Here is a 14,348-nt window from a genome sequence, read left to right as displayed (position 1 = left end):
GATCTCCCTCTGGCAGTCTTCCTTCTCTGTAAGAGGGTGGCTATTCATGTTGTCCTGGCTCTTTACATTGCTTGCGCACCCTGCAGAGAGGAGTGCCAGCAAACCTGGAGCTGCTGGAGGATAACAGTGCCTTGCTGGGCAGGTGTGCAACCTCCTGGGGTGTGGGGAGGCTGGATATGGACCTCTGCTCCCTCCACTCCTGAGGCTGATGGAGCATTTTGCCTTGAGGTTGCTGGCCTTTGTCGTTTTCTGGGAGCTGTGGAGAAGCTGCCCTATGGCTCCCGTGTCTCAGGAGGAAGTGTTATTTGTATACTGATGAAGGCAGTCCTAGTTGTTGGGACCAGTCAGAGGAGTGTCCTGCAAGCCAGCTAGAGCTGCCCCTGTAGGGTATGGTGCTCCTCCAAGGAAAATGCCCAAGAGTTCATGCAGCAGGGCTGTCTCATGGCCTCAGCTATTTGGTCATGAGTCTGGAGGAGGCTTGAAAATGGGCTTCTTGGTTAGGAGCCAGCTGGGATTTCAGTGGTGATTTGTGTCCATTTCAGCAGACACTCGAAAGCCACGCTCCTCCGCCACGACGCTCAATGCAGTTACAGCTAATTCACAGCTCCCCTGGGAAGCGACTCGAAGCATCAGGCCCTGTCAAACTCCAGAGGTAGCCTAGCAACCACCTCATCTCCAAAACGAACCCAGGAACCTACAACTAACCCATTTTACAGCCCCTTTCCACATCATTCACTGCATTGCCCACCCCACTCAGAATAAACAGCCAGCCTGCACTGAAATCCACTCCCTATGAATATTCCCTTCTGAGGGCTTAAAGCAACCCTGGGGCCAGGCTTTTCTCTGGGGCTGAGAGAAGATGGGATGTCTGCCTGGAGCGGCCAGGGCTGGGGCAGCCCCCGGCTCCCCAGGGCAGTGTGCCAGCCCCCCAGCACAGCCTGTGGGCCCGGGATCTGTCCCGCATGGGGGACTCATGGCTCCCTGCAGCACAGCTGGGGCTTGCCCTCCACAGACGCCTCTTGCACACCTACATGTGCTTTTCGAAGGGCCGATACCACTTCCATAAAATCTGGGTTCTCTTGCTAATCCTTCTTCTGAACTGTAATTTCCCCTGAGGCTGCTGTCGGCTTGATGTGGATTTCTTTGGGTTTTTAAAATAGAATTATGGGGTCAGCACTAGTTACAAACTTCTGCTTGTGGACAGATCTATTTAAGATAGAGGAGAGGATTAAAGGGAAAAAAGCAGATTTAATTAAGTTGCTAATATTTAAAGAAAATTGATGAACTGGGGCGTTATGAGTTGGAGCAAACAGAGTGCGCCTTTATTACGGGCTAGTTTTTATTTGATTTTCTTTCTTTTCCAGCCCCAGAGTCATTTTTTATTTGTGTATGTGTGCTTTCTGTTTAATCGCTTTTAATAAGGAATGTGCACCTCTTCGCATTTAATTTTGATTTAATTATTAGTAAGTAATTGTTGGATTCATAAAATTCCTGGTTATAGCCTTTTAGAGCAGTGAAACTATTTTCCTGTTTAACAGACTGAGCAGCCTCAGTCAGGCACAGTGAGGCCTCAGGACCGGCACGGGTCTGTGCTGTGCCAGGGCTGCCCAACTTCGCTTGCCTGCCATGTCCGGTGGTGGCCAGGGTCCCCAAGCCTGCCTGCCTGCCCGCTGTAACGGCGAGGCCAGGCAAGAGAGAGCATCCCTGGGATGTGGTCTGGGCCTGTGGCATCTCCTCTCACATGTCTGTAGTGTGTTATCTGGCCCTCCCCCATTAGTTGTTGTTTAGTCAAGCAGCACAGATTTAGCTCTTTTAATCTTCCCTTGTAAATCAATCTCTACAGCCCCTTGAGCCCGGGCTCCATTTTTCTTCGTAGTGTTCCATTTTGCAGGGATGCTGATGTCTGCTCTGAGCAGTCAGTGATGAGCAAATATGTAAAGAGGATGCACTGAGAGCTCAGTGTGGTTCTGGGAAGAGGTGCCGGGTGGTTTATCTCTGGTCTAATTATTAATCATGAGCCTGGTGTTCAGCAGAAAAATGCACATTTCCGTTACTTGCGCTGTACAGACCAGATGCACCTTTTTCTTTCCAAAAAGCTTGTTCTCTAGCAGAGTAGTAGTGAACATTAGGGAGAAGATTATAAAGTGGAGGCGGCAGTGAGCTCTCCAGCAGCCAGCAGGAAGGACTGAGGCAGGATTGCTGGGGCAGGATGCTCCTGCAGACCAGGGCATACCATCCCTGCAGACACTTTCTGAGAGGTGCTGCCCCAGCAGGTCTGTGGCCAAGCTGCTGCGGTGGTCCCAGAGCACTGCTGGCCTCACAGCCCCATCTGTTAGCTGGATGAAGATCTCTTTCCCAGGCAAGCCTTGGGAGACGTTTCAACATGGGCAGTAATATGTGAATGTTGTGTAAAATGCATTGAATTGTCTAATGCGTGGGCCCCTCACTCGTGAAATAAATACATAAACTGTATCTAACAAGACAAATATAATGAAGGCATCATAAGAAAGAGGAAGCTCTGGTATAAATTCATGCTGGTAGAGCTGAATGTCTGAAGGGTGGATTATAGAACTGCAGTTTGGAAGATTGAATGGCCCATAAACATTTTCATATTTCATTAGCCGATTAATGGACGGCTTTTTTCTTTTTTTGCGGGGAGGGGAGGGGGAGGCACGACACAACTTTGCTGATTCTAAGCATAAACTGTAGGAAGCAAATGAAAGCCGCTGATGAAACCTTTCCGGGGGCCTGTCCCGTTATGGATTGTCCCAATTAATGCCCGTGCTGCTCTCTGTCGAGATGCATTCTGCCTGTCCAGTTACTGTTAATAGATTTCTCATAAGTGGCTGGATTGTAAAAACCTCATAATTCAGTTTAATGCCACCAATAAAACTATCTCTGGACATCTGGCCTGGCTTCCAGTCAGCTCCTGGTCCGTGGGGAGCTGCTGTTTACCCTTTCTTTTCTTAATTTCAAATGTTGTCTTAATTAGAAAATGAAGTGGGAATTGGCTACAAAAGCATCTTCCCCAGGGTCTGTTTTTCATCCTGAATGCTGGCCTAATTTGCCACATTCTCCTGCAGGCTATGCTCCGGTGGGGTTCTGGGTGTGATGTTGTGAGGGTTTAACCCCTCCGCTACCTTGCCATGTAAACCCAATACAGATGTGCAGTGAGCGTGCAAGCTCTCAAGCAGGGAGTCTTGTCAGCACCGACTGCCCAGAAGACAGAGGGTGGCTGTGATTGGAGCAGAGCTTGCAGATGAGGATGAGCTTTGGGCAGCTGGCTGGGTAGATGGGGACAGATGCTGGTGGTGAGCTGCCTTTACACCCTGGCCTGCTGTGCAGCTTGGGAGAGGTGATCCTGCATTGATAGGGTCCTGGGCCCTTGCCCACAGGGGAGCCTTTTTTTCTGGAGTGCTGTTGAATTGTGCTTCCCTTTTCCAGCATCTCCTGACCTCACAGTGGTGGGGTTTTTCCCTTGGTTTGCGGTATGGGTGGGTACTGGCAGGATTTGTGATCTGCTGAGTGTATGGTTGCATAGGCAGGACTGAAGTTCCAGTTTATTGGGCCTTCCTCCATGCACAGGCATCATTTGGTGGTGCTCTGCGCTGCTTTCCAGTCCAGCAGTTGCAGAGGGAGCAGACGGGCATCACGTGGGGCCCATGGGCACCTTGCACCAGGGGCTCCACACCCGTGGCTGTGGTGGCACAAGTATGGCCCTAGCCTGCTCCCACCCTCTCCCTCTTTCCCTGGCAGATCCACTCGGACTCAGATGAGGGGGACGGCTCCATCAAGTACACTATCTCCGGGGAGGGCGCAGGGACTATCTTCCTCATCGATGAGATCACAGGTGACATCCATGCCACCGAGCGCCTGGACCGGGAGCAGAAAACCTTCTACACACTGCGGGCTCAGGCCCGTGACCGGCAGACGGACCAGCTGCTGGAGCCTGAGTCAGAGTTCATCATCAAGGTGCAGGACATCAACGACAGTGAGCCGCGCTTCCTGGAGGGGCCCTACATCGGCAGTGTGGCTGAGCTGTCCCCCGTTGGTAGGTCTCCCAGGTGGGAGGAGATGGGTTGGGAAACTTGCGTGCCTCTCCTGTCAAACCTTGAGCCCACTGTACCCCGCAAAACTGCCTGCAAATCCCAGGGATTCCAGCTGAGACAGAGACAGGGAGCCAAAAAGGAAAAATAAATAAGATGGCTTAAGGAAAACAAGTGAATAAATCCTCTGAGTTGATTGCCAGCCTGTGGCTGAGCACTTAGTCTCAGCCCTAAGCTGTGCCCTGGAGACAGGTCATGGCAGTGCCAGCTGCCTGCTGTGCATTTACCCTGGTTTTGCACAGCCTCCTCGCTCCAAAACACGTGGGGGGAGGGATGGGGGACTGGGGTGACCGCACTGAGCCCTTGCATGCTGAGGGGTTCATGGCTGTCTGTGGTTCAGATTATCCTGAGTGGGATTTCTCCCTCTCTGGCTGCCTGTGCCCCAGCCCCTCCTCAGGCCATCCTCTGTGTGCTGCTTTGCTGCTCTCCGGAGCTTCGCGGCTGTCAGCCATCCCCTTGTGCATCCCTATGCACGACTGCTGAGCCCCTCGCGCCTGGCTCTGGCCTTCCTCCAAGGGGCCAGGCGTTGTTGGCTGCGATTGGAGAATTCATGTCACTTGTGACAGAAATGTGGCTTCCCTGTGTTACCGTTAGCCTGCCCATCCCCTTGCCACTAGGCATCTTTTAAGTCCTGTGGTGATCAGCCTTGCTGAAGTGCTGAGGGCTAGGCTGGAACGTGTGCCACGAGGCTGCATGAGTCCATCCGCCCCAGGGATGTGGAGGGGGCCAGTGAGCTTTGTGCTCATCTGAGCATCGGGGGGGTACAGGGAGGTGATGCATGAGCTGCAGTATTGCTGCCCTCACTTCCTGTGCTGGCCCGATTGTGGGTTCCCGTGCAGCTGAGCACAGCTTGAGTCCAGGGAGCGTGGCTGGCTTGCTGCACTGCCCGGAATGTCACATCGTTCCCCATCCACGTTGGGCTATCTGTTATCCCCCATTGACAAGCCAGAGCGTGTAGCAGACTGCGCGTGGCGGTGTGCACTGTGGGCAGGGAACTATAAATCACTGTTCTCCGAAGGCTGCATCAAAGTAGAAGGCAGCCTGCAAAAGACTGACTGACATCAAAGATAAGGCAGGTCCCCAACACTGTCAGCAAGGGATGAATCGGCAAGGGGGAGAGTGACAGTGCCAGAGCTCTGGGAGGGAGAGCACCCAGGGGGACGGGGGCTGGGGGAGCAAGGTTGAGCCACCCGAGGGGCTCTGCACGTCCTGCTGTGCTTCTGCAGGAACAGCTGGCTGAAGAGGCGTCCTGGAAGCGGAGTGCAGGGGATGGTACTCGGGTCTGTGCTGCCTCAGGACAGAGCTCTGGCTCTCTCTGGTTAATGTGCAACATATTGTGAGACTGGTGCGTGACCTCCAGCAGGTACAGGTGTGCAGGAATTGCCCACACCAGAGGAGCTGCTGCTGCCTGGATTTCTGTTGAAGGATGGAGAACAAGCTCTCCTGAGGCATCCCAAGCTCTCCTTCCTCTTCCTTTTACCTGCACAAATCCTGTCCTAAGTCAGAGCAACCCCTTGAACTACAGCCATGTGCTCCTGGAGGAATGAAGGACAGCATGCGGGCAGCAAAGAAGGAGGCATCCTGTTCCCAAAGGGAAGAAAGAAATTAAATTAATCTATTTTGCTTGAGCAACATTTAAAAAGGAAGGAATTTTTGACTCTGAGTATTAGACAAGGATCCCAGTTCTTTGAAAATCACTAACAATTATGGGGCTGCCTGATCAGACTGATGTGAACAAGACATATCAAAGGAGACAGTTTCTATGCGAAATTGGAGATCAGAGGGAGAAAGAAACACGGTTTCACAACATGAAAAGAGGCGATTCCTGCAAATTAAAATACTCAGAAGTTAAAAGTAAAGAGGAGTGCTGTGAATGGCGTGGGCTGTGCTTCCAAGCTGCATGCTTAGAGAGGGTAGCTGGAGCCAAGAGCCTGTTCTGCTTACCGTACTGATGTCTGTATGCCTGCGACAGCCTTGGAGCGTTCTGTAGCCTGGCCTTCCCACGGAGTGTAAAGGCTCCTCTGTAGCAGCCTAGCCCTGGAGATGGCCCAGCTGACAGGGCAGGGAGAGCTTCACATAGCATCTTCAAGCGGTGCTGCTGCATGGTCCCCTGCAGCATGAATGCAAAGCTGGAGGGTGCCTGCATGCTGCTGCTGCAAGTCCCCAGCTCCCTTCAGTTCTCTCTCAGCTTACCAGTGCTTTGCCCAGAAACAGCACAAAGGACAGGGTGGACACATCCTGTGAAAGCATAAACAAGAAAGCCTGAGAAGTAGCTTTCTTTTCAACCCTCTGGGGTTCAGCAGCTGCCCTGCTCCTCCACTGTGGCCCTGGTGTGAATACAGAGGGAGATGGGCTTGGACATGGACCTGGTGTGTGAAGTTCAGCTCCAGCCGCTGTAGGAAGGGCTGAGGAAGCAGCACATGGGATGCTGCCTGGGCCAGGGAGGTAAAGTTCAGGACTTTCTTATGGGAAATACCCTTCCCCCTGCCAGGCCATTTGCGTGGGGGTGCTCTTTTTGTGGCATCAAGGTTTAGTGCAGCTGTGAGCATGGGTTTTTTGTGGTTGGTATTGGTAGTGATGTTTGCCTTCTCTGAGGTGGATGGATAATCTCCCCTGTACCTAAGGGGTATTTTCGTAAGAGTGAATGGGGAGTATGCGTTGCTGCCTTCCTGAATGTGGATGGAGGTGATCCTCTGTACTGGCCAAGCAGGAAGTAGACAGGCTGGGCAGCTTGCGGAGAGATTGTCTATTAATGGATCAAGATCAAAGCCCGGTGACCTGCCTGGTCTCAGCTCCATGTGGATGTTTTCCTGGATCACCAGTGTTTCTGGTTCAGCTGTGCTCTCTCTGCTGGGGAAGGGGCTGGGATGGGGCCACGCCAGCGGCCAGGGCTGCTTCCCAGCTTGGAGCTTGTTTGCAGGGAGCTGTTCATTCCCTGTCTCTGCTGCTCTGACGTCGTTTGCTCTGTGGCCCAGCCTGAAAAGTGAAGGGTGACCTCGTTCTTCCTCTTCTCATGCTCCTGGCTTCCCAGACCTCGCTGGGATTTGTGCTTGGGGCTGCCCAAGTGGGTAGTTTTGCTTCTCGCTCATGGCAGCTGTCAGCTGCAGCTCACCATTCCCTGCGAAAAGCATAGTCCCAGCTCCCAGAGGTGGGTACCTTCCTGGGGCATAAAGAGGAATAAAATAAATATGGTCAGATCCGCTCTGTAACAGCAGGAGCAGATCAAAGGACATTATTTGCATAATGAAGGAGTACTAATTGGGAGGGAAAGTCATTTGATTTCCTAGTGCCTAAAAGGGAATAACAAATGAGAGAACTGCACAAACTCTTGCAGAGTAGCTGGGGAGTGCTTTGCAACACACCTGCCTCTTTCCCTGCACTGGGGCCAGGGCAGCATGTTTTGGTAGTGACAGTATATGTGCTGGTTGAGACTGCAGGACTGAGGTAGGGTGGACTAAAGGCCTCTTTGTTCCAGGATCTTGTCTTGACAGTGGCCAAAGTGGATGCTTACAGAGGAGGAGGAACAGCATGCACAGCATGTGTGATGCTCCCTTTAATACTCTCCCAGCCAGCAACCAGTTTCAGCTGGGGGATTTCTTCAGCTATGGGTGGTTTCCGTGGGTTTAGCTAACTTCAATGTCTGTCTTCCATGAACTCATCGAGACTCACTGTAAACTTCTGCAAAGGGAAAGGAGAGGGGGCTGCTATTGCTGTGTGATGTATCAGAAATGGCAGATGCAAGATGGTCAGGAAGGTAAAGCCAGAGTCTGGGATTTGTAAGGGGCAGAGGAGGTGCTTGGAGCCAACCCCAGACCATGCAGCCAGGCTGAGCGTGTGCAGTGCCGCTGGGGAAGTCAGTGTTTTCTACACACAGAGCCACAGACCTGAGGCTGGCACTGAGCTCCTGCACTTGGATGAAGCACATCCAAAATGGAAGCTGACCCAACAGTTTTACCTGGGCTGCCTTGGCATGGCAGCACTAGCTGCAAGAGCCATCTTCAAATGAGTTATCTCTAGAAACCTCATCTGGTCTGGGGCTGCTGGGGCACCAGAAGGAATAGTGCAGCCTCTGAGGACCGTTTTGCTGCAGACAGCAGGGCACAGAGCCATCGCATGCCGCTGTCAGCATACAGAGGAGTCAGGTTTGACCCGGTGATGCGAGAGGCTGGCAGGGGAGGCAGCTGGAGCTGCAGCAGGGCAGAGGGCTCTCCCTGCTTGGCCTCCCAGAGGGAGCAGGGTCTTGTCCTGCCTTGGGGCTGGCAGCAGCTGCTGGAGGCAATGCACTGGGTCCACCTGGGTGGAGGAAGGCAGGGGCTGGTGGTGCTGCCTGTGAGGCTTTTCACTAACTCCCTCTGTGCCCACTGCCAGGTCAGGGCAGCAGCTGCTGTGCATGCACCGGGCTAGCCAAGGAGCAGCCCATCTGCAGGATGGGCCCTGAGCCACAAATCCTGTTGCAGCTCCACTGCTGTCCTGTCACCTCAAGAAGAAACTGTGGGCTAAGAGCTCACAGGCTGCTCTGTGCTGGCACCTGAGGCTCGGCCCCTGCGTGGGTACCCCAGTGCAGATCACTCCAAAATGCCTGAATTGAGCAGAGTCTAGTGCCAAAGGAAGAGACCTGGAGCTGCAGAAGGTAGGATGGGATCCAGCCAACTGCCTGGGAACTGCAGAATCTTCACCTTGTAATAGGAGATGCTAAAATTAGCTGTGATTTGGGCTCCCTTCCTGAGCTCCCTGGGGCCTGCTTAACAGCTGTCTGCAGCACACAGGGATGAGCCCAAATCCAGCACACGCTGCCTCCTGCAAGACAACTCGTTTGTGCAGAGTGGGTGTTGCAGCCCAGACCTCACTGCTGGGCTGTTTGGGCAGCACGCAGAGCCTGGAGTGAGGGACATGGTAGGAAAAGTGTAGCCTTTCATCAGAACATCACTCTTCCCTGGGTGCATTTTGCTATCCTTATTTTTCTGTGTAGCACAAAGTCCAGATTAGAGACAATTTGGCTGTACAAACAGAAACTTGGGGTCAAGCCGTGGCTCTAGCACAAAGCTGGCTGAATGCAGAAGCTATTATTGTAAAGAGAAATTGTTTAATCTCCATGCTGGAAGCGGAGAAAAATACTTTGTTTAACATGCATCCAGAACACTTGCTGACAGTCTAATTCCCTCCCCACCCTTGACAGAAAGTGCTCGAAACACTTGTGTGCATCTGGAAGCTGCTGGGGCAGCAAGTAGCTGGGAGCTGGGGCTTGCCCTGCCTGTTGGTCCCTAGTGTGACTACCCCTTCCACACCGCGCTCTTGGTCATGGTGCAAGTCCTACACACTGGAGCCTGCTACACCCTCTCACCCAGTCTGCATGTGCTAAGCCCACCAGGGAACTTGTGCCCCCTTAATTTAATGCTTTGGTTTGCTCCCCAAGATACCACTTTTACCTGCTTGGTGCCAGGGGCTGGGGTGCCTTGTGCAATGGGTTTCTCTAGCCAGACACTCCAGAGAATGTTTCCATTGTCGTGTGTTGGAGTGATTCCACCACAGCCAAGTTAGCTCCCTCAGGCTTGTCCTGAGGGGTGTGAGGGCTCTACAGTGAATCTTCTCTGGGTGGGATTTGGCTTTCTACCAAGTCAGCATGTTCCTGAGATTGCAATAAATTGACTTCTGCTCCAGTAATTTTTAAGCTCCACTGGTTTATTTTCTTCCCTGATGTCCTGCCTGCTTGTTGCTGGGGTGCATCAGCTACTGCATGTGTTGGGGCAAGACAGAAGCTGTAAACTGCATTGTTTATAAAATCTCATCTGCCCCCTGCCCCCACAGCAACCAGGTCCCTGAGGTGGGAGTGCTGCACTCTGGCATCAGTCCGGGGCATGTGGCTTTGCATGACAAAGCACTCCTTTGGGGTCCTTTATATTCTGCAGGGCTGAAATGACCATGTGCTGTCCTGGAGCTAGCCGTATCTGCACAGAAAGGTGCTCTAAGCATGGGTAGAGAGTTGTCCTTTGGGCTCAGTCTGAGCTGGAGGTGCAGGCTGCAGCCCCAGAGCTGGTCTGGAGAGTGGCTGGAGTCTCCTACCTGTACCAGGGAAGGAGTGAAAGCTGCCATGAGGAGATGCAGTCAAATTTAGCAAGTGTTTTTTCCTGCTACCTGTTTACCTCTTTGCAGGCCTGAACCCTACCTGTACTTCTGTCCCTAAGGAAGTGACAGGTCCCATCAACTTGCTTGTGGATTCAGTGCGGGGCCTCTTTACTCTTGGATGTGTTTTGAGTTTGCCTGTTGACATTTATTTTAGCTAAATGTGTTTGCAGTGAGTGGTGTAGTAACTTGTCTGGAGCCATTAGCCTTCTGTGTTCCTACGGATGGCACCTCCCAGGATCACTGAAACTGGCCCCAGAGGGTCTAGGTCCTGTGGAGAAGGTGCTGACGGATGCTAGGACAGGTCTGCATTAGTATTTTAAAGGTGCTCTCCAGAGCCCAGGACCTGCAGAGCCCTGTCCATCCAACCCGAGCCACTTGGGGCTGAGCTGCTGTTTGCCAGGACAGCCTTGAGGACCACTCTACATAGCAGTGTGCTGTGCTGGGGCAGCACAGCGAGGCCGATCTCTGCGCTTACGGCCGCAGCAGGAAACAGCCTTGCAGAGAAACGGTTCCTTCATCCCATTGGCACCAGGGGCATTGCCAGGCGTCTTTCAGTGCTGGGTGCTGGCAGCCCTTCTCTGTGCTGCTGATGCCGCCTCCCTGCTGGGCGCAGCAGCAATGGGATTAATCTCCCTGGCCTGCGGAGTCAAGGGCTGGCTGACATCCCTGGCAGATCTCCAGGACAGCTCGGGGTGTGGAACGGGGACAGCCCCGGCAGGGCCCGTGGAGCTGGAGGATGGCTGGCAGCCAGGGTCACTGTCCCCTCCTGCACCCAGCCCTGTGGGTGCCGGGTCAGCCAGCCACTCTGCAGCCCTAGTGAGGCTGTGGGGGAGGATTGCTCTGCAAGCAAGGGTCTTAGCCGCCCTTTCCTCTGGAGGGAAACACAGTTTGCTTGATCTGCTGTGCCGGATTGCAGCAGAAGAGTAAGAGATGGACTCTGACTCGTTAATTTTTATGTAAAATTGTTGGTTACCTCTGGTTCTGTGGGGTGAGCTGACCAGGAGAGGAACTGAGGTCTTTATCTCGTTTTACATGTCTAATTATCTCTCTGGATATGCATTCAGGCTTCCTGGTTATGGGAGGTGGATTATACAGTACATGATGGATGTTTAGATTTTATTTATCGCATCTTTTATGGCTAAGGCACATGCCAGGAAATTAAATAAAAGTCGTACACTTTGTACTTGCTGTGGGCAGGGCTGTGCTTGGAGTGCAGGGACTAACATCGGAGCAGGGGTGGGAGCCAGTGTTCCTAGGCTTGTCTCTGGAGGAAGGAGGTGATCAAGTTGAACTGTGATCCAAGACCTTTGTTCTTCAGGCTAAAGAGAGGGGGAGGGAAGGGTGGAAAAGGAATAAGTGGGGGTTAAGAGAGGATGCTGGAAAGTCAGACTCCTAGATTCCTGATATCTATAGATGACCCTGAGCAGGCTGCATTGCATCTTTGAAGACTAGAAGCCAAGGCACAAAGTGGGGTTAATGTTCCCTACCTGTCTGTTGTTGCTCATCTGTTAATGAGATGCTGTGAGAGCAGGTGCGGAAGGGCAGAGCCTTCATCACCTTCAGGGCTGCTGCCTTCAGTCTAAGGGCAGTATGCCATGATCCTGCTGCATCTGAGCTGAAGGTGCTTTGCTGCAGTGCTCCTCGTGCTGCTTGGTGTCCCCTTGCACTAGAGGGGAAAGCACTGGTCCCAAACTTGGGGCTCACGCTTGGGACCCAGCAGCCTGGATCTTCCACCCCGCAGCCCTGTTGCTCCAGCGCTTGGGACTGCCCAGCAGCCCGAGGTAGCCCGGTGGGCCAGGAGCCTTCTGTGCTGGCACTGGAGAACTGAGAGCAGCAACCTACCTGGCTTGTCAAGGGCATGGCTTAAAATGGAGAAACAAACCCCACCTCTGGGTGCGTGTGGATCCTACCCTCCACTGGACTCTGGCACTGATGCAGTTTTGCAGTGTTCAGGTAAATACTGGAACACCAGGAGTATAGCTGTTTGTCTGGTAGGGGTGGATCAGTAAGGGAATTGTGCAATTGAGTGAATGCATCTGGGGAGAAGCAGCATGAGATGCAGAGCCTGATGCAAACTTTTAGAGGCGAGCCCCCTCTTTAATGATCACTGGGCTGGCACCTGTGGGGTGACAGCACTGAGATGGCTGGGACACAGGGTTGTGGCATAGCCCTTGGGGCGCTTGCTCTGTCAGCATGCATGCAGTCCTGATGCAGGTTATACTGTATACAGGGCAAGCACAGGCAAATAACTGATGGACTCGTGTATGTGTGGGTGAGGTTTGGCTCTCCTAACCATTTGCCTCTGAGGTGCCTAGGCAAGAGAAGGTGGTTCTTGACGTGTGGGATGTTTGTGCAAGGTCAACAGGTTCTGCCTGTGGTAATGACAGGTGCTACAGGGTGAAGGTGCAGGAGTGGGTACTGCTGTGGACACTGGGCATGGACTCTCAGCTGGTTGCTGCCAAGCTGGGCACAGAAGGAGCCCTACCTGTTGCCAGGGGTAGGTGCTGCTTTTTGTGATTCTCAGACTTCTGCACCTCCAGCATCCCTAGCAGGGCTTCTCTGCTGCAGCTGGGAAATGGATGCTTGGAGACCCTGATGCCATGTACCTTCCTTTCTCTGAACCCTTGCTTCTCAGCTTTCTGATCAGAAGCTTCCCAAGGGAACATGCCAGGGTGCCTGAGGGGATGTGCAGTGTGGGTGCTGGTGTGGAGGTGATCTGCCTTGGCTCATACCTGGTGAAAGAGTTGTGTGATGGCAGGCAGGGGGAGGAGGAGTCAGGACAGACCCTTTCAAGGAAATGCAGTAATAGTGTTTCTTAAACAGTTGTTTGCAAGGGAGGGAGCTGGTGTTGCTGTGGTGTAATCTGGACGTGCCTGGCAGGGATGCACCATAACTTGACTGGAGACAGCAAAGCATAAATAAGTTGACTTCAACTAGCTTGTTGCTGAAGACTGATGAAGGGGATTCTCGTGTTATCAGCAGAGCTGCAGCTCTGAGGAGGTCGCCAGGGAGAATGAAAAGCAACCATGGTAACTGCTCATTTTCTTCAGTGAACACCCTTTCCAGGAGATCAGAAGCGAACTGGACTGAGAGGAGTGTGTGCATCTGAGATGCTCGCAGCAGCATTGCTATCTCCACTGTCTCACCTCCTGCCCGAGTCCAGGCTGGGCTCCCTGGCTTGCCTGCAAGCTGTGGGCTTCTGGTCTCCTGACAGGAAGAGGAATGTACCAGGGACTAGAGCTCCTCATTCTTCATCTGGATGGTTCCAGCTCTATTTCTGCCTACTGTGACGTGGGAACAGAGGCTGCTTCTGGCTTGGTGTGTGCCTCTGGTGTTTGGGAGTGTAACTCTATGCCAGCCAAAACCAGGACATGGGTCTAGACTTAGACACTGACAGCTAGTAGTAAGCCTGGCTCTGGGTTGTTCATGACATGGGTCTAGCCAAGACCACCCTGTGAGATTGTCTTTGCAGCATATGAATGGATCCACTGCAGAATGGAGGAGTTTCTGGACCAGAGTGTGGTTCCTCTGGTCCTCAGCTGGTGGCACAGCAGCCCTAAAAGTTGTGTGAGGCAGAGCAGAGCTGCTGGATGCAGCAGGGTGAGCTGTGAAATGCTCCTTCCTGGCCCCTTCAGTTTACGCTGATCTTGTGCCCTGGAGTAATCTCTGAAGCCAAACCTATGTTTTAAGGGCAATCGTTGTTGGGGGATCTTGTCTGTTATAAATTGCCAGCTTTTCTACCAGCCTTGTTGGCTCTTGACCCTGGCAGTATCTCACAGCAAGGAGTTTCCCAGTTAGTTTGATCTTTCTTACGAGCAGCTCAGAGCTTTTCTCCCCATCGTGCACCTCATACTGCCAGAGAGGTGACTGGTGCCAGTGCTTGACCTCCAGGGCAGGGATGGTCTGAGTCTTGTGCTAGAGGTAGAACTGGGTAGCCAGTCCTCACAGGTCTTTGGTCACACTGTCTCCTTTCTCAGAGGTGTATGTGGGTAGGATTAGGCTTCCCTCCTTCCTTCTGTAGGTCTCAGCCTCTTTGCTCCTGGCCCCATTCTCCTGTCCTGGGTCCTGCTTTTGTCAAATTGAACATGATGTCAAATTAAAGCCATCACAGGGACAGTT

At 52.8% G+C, this 14,348-nt stretch overlaps 1 protein-coding gene across 3 annotated transcripts in view; it reads left to right on the top strand.

Moving 5' to 3' along the window:
• CDH22 (cadherin 22) overlaps nt 1-14,348 on the top strand; it is a 60,567-nt gene that overhangs the window by 1,966 nt on the left and 44,253 nt on the right. For 2 of the 3 annotated variants that reach the window (XM_075438853.1, XM_075438852.1), the window contains exon 2: nt 3,757-4,051. The exons of the other annotated variant lie outside the window; for it this stretch is intronic. In XM_075438853.1, coding sequence (XP_075294968.1) covers nt 3,757-4,051 — 295 coding nt within the window. The remainder of the gene's footprint in view (nt 1-3,756; nt 4,052-14,348) is intronic. 3 annotated transcript variants of the gene reach the window in all.

Source organism: Opisthocomus hoazin, chromosome 18 (assembly GCF_030867145.1).
Source record: "Opisthocomus hoazin isolate bOpiHoa1 chromosome 18, bOpiHoa1.hap1, whole genome shotgun sequence".
Lineage (NCBI taxonomy): Eukaryota > Metazoa > Chordata > Aves > Opisthocomiformes > Opisthocomidae > Opisthocomus > Opisthocomus hoazin.
Note: the sequence above shows the minus strand (reverse complement) of the source record. Positions and strands in the feature narration are given on the sequence as shown.